The sequence below is a fragment of the Kogia breviceps genome, chromosome 4 (assembly GCF_026419965.1).
Source record: "Kogia breviceps isolate mKogBre1 chromosome 4, mKogBre1 haplotype 1, whole genome shotgun sequence".
Taxonomy (NCBI): Eukaryota; Metazoa; Chordata; class Mammalia; order Artiodactyla; family Physeteridae; genus Kogia; species Kogia breviceps.
Window position 1 is genome coordinate 5,101,653 of NC_081313.1, and position 10,594 is coordinate 5,112,246.

Here is a 10,594-nt window from a genome sequence, read left to right on the forward strand (position 1 = left end):
ATTAAATGTGGCGGTGGGGTTTGAACCTGGAGAGTCTGACAGCAGCTCTGGACAAGTACACTCTCCTGCCTCTCCCAGGGGCAGTAAACAGCCAGAAGGAAACAAAAGCCCCAACGTGAGACCGTTACTACTGAAAACTCAAAGGGCAATCTACCTGCTGTGGCTCTAAAAAGAATCACCACCTGCTTTTCTAGAAAATACACGTAATTCTAAAGCAAAGGCCCTCCCCAGAGTGCACGTGAGGGCCTGAGGACACGCGACAGGTGTGCACGGCACCGGCTCTCCTCTCAGAGACGCAAAACCCACCTGCCTGACGCCTCCTGTGTTACGCTCTTCTCCTTGTCTACAACCCACCAAAGCAGCACCCCTCCCCTTCGAAACCCAGCCCACTGCATACCTGGGAAGGGCACGCTCATGTCGGCGTGCAGCATTTCGATCAGCTGTGTGGTCTTCGATCCAGGTGCTGCGCACATATCTAAAATCTACTGAAAAGCAAGAAGATGCCTGACGCTCTTCTTTTAACAAATCAGGCATCCTACGTTTAATTCAGAATGACTTAAGATTAGTTTTTCATCTCTATTTCACAACCCAAATACGTTAACTTATAGAACGAATCTATAGCATATTACACTGAACTTCCAGGGGTCTAATAGTATATAATGTCCCCAAACCACAGAAGGATAAAGCTATTTACTCCCCAGGGGATAGGAACAAAGTGGCACCAGACGCCAGCGAAAGCAATACACTTAGGGATGACGAGTAAAGGTGCTTAGTGCGAGAAGCAGAACACGACAAAACGCTAAAGGGCAGAGCTAGCTGGGTTCAAGGCTCAGCTCAGCCACTGATGGCTCGTGTGTGACTTCAGGCTCCGCTCTGCTTTGCCTCCTTCCCCTCACCTGGAAAAATGGGGACAGTGATAACATCTACCCTCACAGGGAAGTGAATCGATTCACAAAAGGACACAGAACGATCCTCAGCCTTCAACCAGTCCGCAATACGTGTTCACTATGATTTTCAACCCACTTAGTCAATCAAGAACACCGAAGATTATCTGAGTAGTAAGTAGAGAAACTGAGTTGTAAAGATTGCAGAAAGAACCTAAAATAAAACATATGTCATTCTCCACTTTACCCAAAGGGAAGAGGAAAACAGAAACTACTAACTATATAAAGAAAAAAAGGTCTCAACAGAACAGAGAGACACAAGCCCTGACAGCAGCCTCCCCACCAGAATCTTCTATTCAATGCACGATACCTTATGGTGAGGTTGAGCATTGAGCAACAGTGGTGGAATCATGCTAACGGCTTCTTGACGACTGATGTTTCCCTTAGAAAACACAAGTTTTTAAAAATCAGCAATGGCATTGAGAAAGGCAGAGAAAAATTAATACTGGGCATTATTTCCAATGCAACAGGAAAATACCATATAGTTATACACAGAACACAAAAGTCAGTACTATCACATAGACAGTAAGTAAGACAGATTTTTATACTGGTGGATAAATGATTGCTATCGAAAGACTAAGTAAGGATGACCATCAATATCAAAACAACATGAGAATATTAGAAATTCAAGTATAACACGAGCACAGGACAGGACAGAAGTTTCCTAGTTGAAACTGTAAGTTCTATTTCTGAGTTCTCCTGTTTCCAGAACAGCCCACGCCTGCTTTGTATTCCTGAGAACTGTCCCCAGCAACCACTGCCCCCATGTTTCCTGTGGGAGAGAGAGAATAATTAAAACTCCTCACTAAACCAACCATCCTCTAGATCTTTACTCGTGGGTCAGGACATCTGTGAAAATGTACAGCTGTTCAGATTCAGACAAAGTTTCTTAGTGAAATCCAGCACTTGTGTCAATCACAACTCTATTTTAACAACTCAGGACTAAACGCTTAAGAAAAAGCTAAAAAAGCATCAGCTACCAGGAGGCTTCTGCTTCTTTACAACCTGGGGCCCCTGTCCTGGAAAGGCCACCCAAGCAGCCATCACTCGTCTTACGCCTGCGCACCTGACCGTCAGAACCTGAGCAAAGGCCTCCACTCACGCCCGTTCCTTTCACCTCACGGGTTTCCGGCCAGCACTGCATCTGTGAGGACTGAACCGTGACTGCCTCGCCAGGGGCGCGGATCCCAAGTTCTGAGTCACACCTGGGATTCTGATGAGCCCGCCTTCTGTCTTCACGCGGGCTGTCACTCAGAGCCTTCACACGGGACAAGGACGTCAAGCCCTTGGACGGACTCCCCAGCAGGTGGTCCCTGGATTCATGGACACTCTTTGCAGCCAACTTTCAACAACCCAGGGAGTGCTGCACCCTGCTGACTCCTGATCAAAAATCCGGACTGGTTCCCTACAATACACGCCACCAACACTACACTCCAGTGTCCTCTACCTTTCACAGCTGCCAAAACCCAGCTCTTCATGACCTACCGGACCGTGTACCCCTCCATTCCCCACAAACCCTCCGCTCTGTCGAAGCTGGAACCCACACTGCTCTCTAACACATCCAGGGAGATTAAAAGCTGAGCCAGAGAACCCCTTCCTGCATGAGTCCGAGCCCAGAACCGGGCCTGTGGTGGTGCTCAGCTCTGTTCACTCCTTTCCAGGGTGGGGATGGGGGTGCGAAGCCAGGCAAGCGGAGCCCAGGTTGCCGGCTTACCAAGCTGGACACAGAGCCACGAGCCGGAACAGCTCTACGCTGGGCTGAGTCGCTACTAGAACGGAGTGAGGCGAAAGGTTTCTAAATTGGTCATGGCTTCCAGGCAAGAAACATGGAAGCACGATAATCCTGTCAGCTGGACACAGAAGCTCCGAGTGAAAAAGACATAAAAACCATCTGGTGACACACGGAGGTTTCCTTGGCTAGAAAAAGGAGATTAGAAAATAGGAAGGGGCAGCTTCTGATTTTAAACGTGAGACTGTTAAGAATGCCCCAAAGAACGGAAAGTAAACTGCAAAGCTCACAACGTCCACAATTTATGGGCATTCACTCGATCACGCGTTACATGCGGAAACCGCTGTTTTGTCGGGGAAGATGTGAGGCTAAGGGTTAGAGGTTCAGTGACTGAACCGCCATCGGGGGACCTGGGGAGGCTGCTGAGCTGACAGGGCGAAGGCGAGGTCGTTCTACGAGAGCCAAAGCTGTCGCGTTTAGGTCTTGTCTGTCTGCCTGGCAAAGGCGGGGTAGTACACGTCAATAAAACAAACACAGCCGCGAGAGCCCATCGCTTGCTCCGCGGGAACATTGCGTGGCACGCGCCTCGGACGCACGTGAGAGCAGACGGGGCGGCCGCTCCCGAGCGAGGCCCGTGGAGCAGGGCGCCGCCCCCCGCCCCGGCTGCGGCCGCCCCAACCCGGAGTGGCCAGAAACAAGGAGCCACGCCGGCACGGGTGACGGTGCCCGCCCGACGGGTCACGATCCGAGGCGCCGAACGAGACCGCAGCCACGTAAATTACCAGAAGTTCAGGGGGCGCACACACACCTCGGCGGGTCTTTCTCCCTGCCTCACCCACCTCGTCACTCCCAGAGGCACGGACGGTTAAGATACAACTACCAGACTGATACTAAGGCCCATTTAAAGTTTCAAGGAAACCAGCACATGTAGAGGTATCTACTCACAGCTTCCGTTTCGCTAACCAGAAATTGGTGAAACTTCTCCAATTGTGGAGACTTTCTCAAGATTTTTCGGCTTAAGTTCGTGTGCCAGGCAAGTTCTTCAGGGTACCTGACCGAAAAGAAAGCAAAACGTTTACGGTTATGTTAAAGCGGCCTCTTCGCCACTTCTTGCCTGCACAGGTCATAAGCCAAACGAGCCCCGCAGCGGCGTTCCGGCACGCGGGCCCGTGCTCGCGCGACAGCCGGCAGCACGGCGAGAGCCTGGGACCCACGGGCGCACTCTCGCTGCCCGCGGCCCCGGCGCAGGCGGCCCGGGCGCTCTGGGACACACACGCGCACGACACCGCTGAGAGGCTACGGTGGTGCAAGTCCACGAGCCGCTGAGACGGGGGACTCCCGCCCCGCTGCTCCCCCCACGCGGTGAGCCAACGTAACGGCACAGAGGCCAGCAGAGGACACGAGGTGACGGACTGCGTAAAGTGCAGCTCACACACAATCAAAGTGATGCCGTAGGGCGGGTATTAGAACGTCTGACAGACGTCTGATTACAATCCTTTTCACTGTATTTTTCACTATTTCCAAAACAAGTCAGTCCAATAACGTACTGAAATGTCTTAGGTACCAAAACACCTTGGAAATCACCAATGCGTTACTTTGAGCTCCTAGGCTGCTACTTATACAGACCTAAGAACGAAGGTTCTCCTGCCATTTCTGGGAAAATATCTGAACTGCCTACAAGTCACGCCATCACTGAGTAGGAAGTGTGTGCTTTTTCACGGCAGCTTGCACCTGCCCACGCACCGAGCTCCAACTGCACAGGCCGGTGCACGGATAGGACACGTGGGGCCACGCTCAGCGTAACGTGGCCCTCGGTGACAAATCACACCGAGCTCACTGTTAACTCTGAGGTACAAAAATGAGCTCAACTTAACCACGCAGGGTCACAATGTTTCCAGGTGTCAAACTGCAGCTAAGGTGACAGCCGTGAAAACGAAGCCGGAACGTCTGAAAAACAACACATCTGACTGCTCTGAGGCTCTGATTATTCGACAGACACAAACTCAGGCTTAAGATCTGAAGACACTGCTCAACTGTCACGTTACCCTGAGGTACATCTGAAAAATACTTTCCACCAAACAACGAAGATTCAACTGGCCGAATCTGTTCACGGCCACCCCCCAAACGTCCCGGTGCTTTGTCTCTATCTCTTATGCCTGCTTCTCTCTTCAATATTTAACCTGTTCCCAAAGTACAGAGCCAACATGCAATCACACTTACCAGACAATTTCAAAAAGTTTAGCTTTAAATACTCCCTTTGGCCTCACGAGAGGGGGATGGCAGGGGTTCACTCAGGTTGGCTCCAGCTGCAGAGCTGAAGAAAAGCTGCTGACCCACTGCTACCTTTGCTGATATCCAAACGGCTACTGGCGACCCCCAACTGCCTGTGACTGGTGACGGCACACGTGCCAGCTGCCGCTTCTCCCAGCCACCAAACACGCTCATTCGAATGCTGCCTGCCACAGGTTACTGGGCATTGCTGAAGTGTCATTTTCAGGTAGAGGCAGCAGTCTCTACATACAACTTGAGGGAATATGCCCTTATGTGCCTCACAGGTTGAATTGCTAGTAGTTAAAATGTAAATTTACTATTATAAGAATAAAATTCGACTGTAAGTTTTTATGATTGTGAAAGCTCTTACTCATATGAGAAAAATATTTGCGACCTTTTAGACAGTTAAACACAAAGACAGACAATTAAAATGAAGAAGTACGTTTCTGATATACCTTTAGGAACGACTCTTGAGCCAACAAATGTTTATGAAAATCTTCACAGATTTCAACATCAAACAATCTTAAAAAACTGTATTTAATTTATAGTTATGTAATTCAAATTTAGCTCCTGAGTCTTTAAAGTCCTAATTTGCAAACTTGTCGTATCTTTTAAGGATAAATTAAAAGCACCACTGTCCCCTCTGTCCCTAAAAAATTCTTAAGAGAAACTGTCTCTAAGTACATACAACACCTATGATAAGTCATCTTCAACCCAGCCATTTAAGAGGAACACACACAGCACGGCAATAAGCTATGTTCTCAGCTGACTGTCAGAACAAGGTCTCTTAAAAATGTTTTAGGATAATTCCTTACAGTTCCTAGTCTATGAAAAATAAGGATAAAAATGAAATCTGCCCAAGCTGAAAGTCCTATATATAATAAGTCCTATACCTTCTAGAAAACCTGGTTCCCCAAAACATTTCTCCTACATTATATCCCACGATGTGCCAAAAGGTTAAAAGAATACATGACCTATTTCTGCATTTTGAACAATATAGAAAACCACCACAAGTATTTTAAGTTTCTGCTTTACTTGCTTACTGATGTATGGGTTTCCCACACTTGACAAGTGAGTTTGATTGATTAGATGTTTACACAATGAAACTATCACACAACTGCCAGTGGTAACGGAGAAAGGCTGACTGTTAGGAGCCCAAATCTTACTACATGCTACTCACACCCTTCGGCCACGTTCAGAAAATTCAAGCAAACAGCAACGTGTAGAGAATGCCTGGCTGTTACTGCAGTGACTCGCTTGTGTTCTTCACCCACAGAACACCTGGCGGACCCTTTCCAACAAGTCTGGGAACTGACTGGTCCTGTACCCATTACCCAAAACCCAAAAATCAAGAGCGAAAAATAGCTGTTAAATGTTCAATGAGCCTATTAAACAAAAAGTATGACCACAGTTTGCAGAGAACAATAAAAATAGCGAGACTCATTCCCGTATTTGTTGCAACTGTGGAGGAAAACTCCACAAGGACAGGCCCGGGAAAAAGGCACCTCTTTCCCACAGGAGCGTACTGAATTTTCAGCTCCTCTTACTGCCCAGACCCAGAGGACGCTCAGAGACCTCTGCGTCTGAAAAGCTGCACCTCTGAACATCGGGTTGAAGGAATAAAAATGTTTTCAGCTGATTGAGAGAGGCAGCAAATGCAGGCAAGATTATTAGAGACAGAAACGTTCACAAAGACCACCTTAAACCTGCTTCTGAAAACCTCAGATGACCCCTCCCTAAGTGCCAGACGCCAAGCACATGTCCAAGCCTGGCCACGGGGGAGGGAAGTCTGTGACCCAGGCCCTGTGAAGCGAAGGGCGGCTCAGCACGGGAGGGCTGCCTCACGCGACGATGCTGCAGGGACGGCAACTGGAGAAGCATCTTCCTCGCCCGCTGGCCTCAGGACCGCAGACAGGCAGCGAGTGGCCACCACAGCCACCCAGCACCTGAGTCCTTCTCCTGTCCTCTAACAGTCAAGCTTTTAAACTCTGACAAAAATCGCTTAATGGAAAAACCACCATGCAATTTTCTGGCTTCATACTGAAGGTTTAGTCCTGTGTCCCAGAAATGCATTCTGTAACGGCGACATTTGGTTTTGATTTGATTATAGCATCTGGCCGTTCAGCACTCATTCTAAAGGTGGATGATGTGCACATCTGTGATACAGACACCGAAAATCCAAACGGCCAACAAAAGAATGAAAAGCAAGCAAATCCACAGCCCATGATTTATGAGAACCTGACCTTGGTTTGTGATCACTAAAGGGTATCACAAGGGTAAAAAATGAAAGGTAACATCAAATACTTGAAGAGTCAAAAAGCTTCAAAAGTCGCCAGGAAACGCTGGTTAAATTCAGCTTTTTATAGCAATCATTTAAAATGGGTTGTTGGGGCTTCCCTGGTGGCGCAGTGGTTGAGAGTCCGCCTGCCGATGCGGGGGACGCGGGTTCGTGCCCCGGTCCGGGAAGATCCCACATGCCGCGGAGCGGCTGGGCCCGTGAGCCGTGGCCGCTGAGCCTGCGCGTCCGGAGCCTGTGCTCCGCAACAGGAGAGGCCACAACAGTGAGAGGCTCGCAAACCGCAAAAAAAATAAAAATTAAAATAAAATAAAATGTGTTGTTGTTGTTGTTTTGGGAGAACTCTTAATACCTCAAAGCTGATCATCTGAAATGTGGAATTACAGCAATTTAACGACTTTTCTGTTTATAAATTAGTCCAGGGCTTGGCATTGCTATGGCTTGTGCTCGAGTACTCCAGACATTTTACGAGACAGAAGGGTCTGCCTTCACACATCTGAGCCCTGAACTGAACCCTGAGAAACAAATAAGCCACAGGACACCTACAGGACAGTAAGATAAAAGGCGGAGAGCAGAGAGGGCAGGAGTGTGCTTGGGCCCTGCAGACAGCAGACACACAGGATGGCTGAAGCGGTCTTGCTGAGCCTTTGCCAGGTGAAGGGCTATGTTGTGATTTCTAGTCATGTGATTCCTACTCTCTCTTTTTTTAAAAATACATTTACTAATTTTATTTATTTTATTTTTGGTTGCGTTGGGTCTTCATTGCTGCACACAGGCTTTCTCTAGCTGTGGCGGGCGGGGGCTACTCTTCGATGCGGTGCGCAGGCTTCTCATTGCGGTGGCTTCTCTTGTTGTGGAGCACAGGCCCTGGGTGTATGGGCTTCAGTAGTTGTGGCTTGCGGGCTCAGTAGTTGTGGCTCGCGGGCTTCAGAGCACAGGCTTAGTAGTTGTGGCGCATGGACTTAGCCGCTCCGCGGCATGTGTGATCTTCCCGGACCGGGGCTCAAACCTGCGTCCCCAGCATCGGCGGGCGGACTCGCAACCACTACACCACCAGGAGAGCCCCGATTCCTACTCTCCTGTATGACTTCCGGTGGCGTTGAGTAGTCCGAAATGGAGTCACAGTGACCAGTGTGAATCTCCGTGGTGACTGTTCGGAAAAGTCTGGTGTTTGGTAATGTCCTCAGAAAGACGGCATGGGAACAGAAGGGGTAACAGATAGAGAAGAGAACCCCAGGTGCATAACTCTTTAAAACACTGAGACAGTGGCTGGAAGGCTCATCGTCCCAGGACCTGATGCTCCGAGGCCGAGGAGCTGCTTCAGACAGACAGAGACGCTGCTGGAGGCACTGTCAGAGCAGACGGGGACTTGCGCTCGCTCACACCCTAGGAAAGGTGTGACCCAACACTCATGCTGAGACGCCTCCTTCGTCACCCCCTTCCTTCCCTCAGGTGCATGATTACCTTCTCTTGTGTGGTGTGTACAATAAACTGAGCGATTCACAAACTGAATATCGGCTACCCTCCATGTGTTATCTCCCAGGCCGTGATTCTTAACTGGCAACAAAACATTAAGTCTGCAACACTTCTGACATGAAGACAAGGGGTGTAAATGGAAATGGTGGAAATGGTAACATCAAGGAAGGGAAAAGGCCGCACTGACTTGGAAAAATTAACTGAAATCAAGACTTCAACACACTACGCTGCAAATCACACAGGAAAACTTGCACACCAGCGTGAAGTAACAGCGATTAAAGAAAAGCACTGGGAAGAACAGGAAAATGCCCGGAAAGTGTATTCGGCTTCTTTCATGCCAACAGCAAACGCACTACCAACAAGTACATTCAAGGGAGAAAGATGAAAACCGCAGGGAAATACCCAAGCGGACGCAGCGTCGTTACACCTACCAAGTCAGGGGCTGCGGAACTTCAACTTTCTGCCCGTCCACCTCCAGGTCCTCCAGTTCCTTGAAATACTTGTTCTTTAAGCAATGGAGAATCTCTTTTGCGTGGCTATTAAAAAGTAAGCAAGTTTCAAATCCATCTGGAAAGCTAGTTTAATAAGTTTTATCTCTTCGTCAATTCAAGATTATGTTTTAAAACTAAAACCACTGTTGTGTGGAGAGAACACATTCTTTAGTTACTGTCTTTTTACTCTATTCTTTCAAAGCTTAACAATCCTCATTGTCTGACCCCCAAAAGGTGATAAACTAAATACAATACTATTGCATTCCTTCCCTCCTAAATATTCCTCGAGTTCCAATTGCACTTGCAGGTCATCTTCAAAAGGTATAGCTGAACCCATACCCTGTAACTTACACACTCAAGGCCCATAAGGCAAAACACAGTGATTAACTGAGACCTCTAAGCTTGTTTTGCAAAAGACCGGGGATGTGCAGACATGTTAACAACGTGCTAAAGGCCCCTTCGTGTGGCACAGGCGCGTTTAGGGACTAAAATAACCCACGGTAAACTTTAATAACCCACGGCTGAAAATCCACTACATGTAACAGACAGAACGCCCCACCCCGAATTTGCACGTGACCCATAAACAGGCATGAAGGACAGAGAACCTGTAGGGAACTCTTGAAACTCACCCCAACTTTCCACCCATCATTTCCGAGCCCCCTCCTCCTCTTACTGCCCACCTCCAAGATAAATAAATACCCCACTCAACAGCTGAAGGGGAGAGCTGAGCACTGCCTCCTGTCTCCTTGCTTGGTTGCCCTGCAATAAAGCCTCTTCACTTTCTGCAAAAGCCCCCTGCCTCGGTATTTGGTCTTTGTGCAGCGGGTAATGGGAGCGCACTTGCTCACTTACACGACTACAAAAAATTTTTTTTTTAAGGAAAGAGAAGTTTCGCTTAAACTCGGTAACGTCACAAATTCTCATGTGTTCCAAAGGGTGGGCATCCTCAACTCACGAATTCCCAGGAGTCAACCCTTTCTCAGACTGCATTTTCCTTTCTCATTCTGGCCTCCCAACTTGCAATCCCTCCTTTCCCTATGCCGTAGGACACTTATGGTCCCTCCTCTCAAGGCCTCCAGGGTCTCGAGTCCGCACCGCTGACATGCGCTTTTTGGGGAAAAAAATAACACCCGCGTTTTAAACCTTGGGCATTCTAACCCCAACTTTCCAGGAAATACGAAAAGCATGACCCCCCTACCGAAAAGCATGACCCCCTACCTTTTGTAACCCGTAATTCTTAAAGTGGCCGGGAGAGGCTCCCTGAGCGCCTCCATGAACTGGTCCCACTCGCCTTCGGGCACGATCTTGAGCTCCTGATAGTAGTGCTCGAACAGCCTGTTCTCCTTGACGATCTCGGGGTACCCGCCTTCCCAGCCCTGAGGAATAA

The 10,594-nt window shown here is 48.7% G+C and overlaps 1 protein-coding gene across 1 annotated transcript in view; it reads right to left on the reverse strand.

Annotated features, from left to right (window-relative positions):
• NSUN2 (NOP2/Sun RNA methyltransferase 2) overlaps window positions 1–10,594 on the reverse strand; it is a 28,422-nt gene that overhangs the window by 17,309 nt on the left and 519 nt on the right. The window contains exons 2-6 of the mRNA XM_059061181.2: window positions 10,426–10,583; window positions 9,148–9,252; window positions 3,619–3,724; window positions 1,255–1,326; window positions 398–482 (exon numbers count right to left, since the gene is read on the reverse strand). Of these exons, the coding sequence (XP_058917164.1) occupies window positions 398–482; window positions 1,255–1,326; window positions 3,619–3,724; window positions 9,148–9,252; window positions 10,426–10,583 (526 nt within the window). The remainder of the gene's footprint in view (window positions 1–397; window positions 483–1,254; window positions 1,327–3,618; window positions 3,725–9,147; window positions 9,253–10,425; window positions 10,584–10,594) is intronic.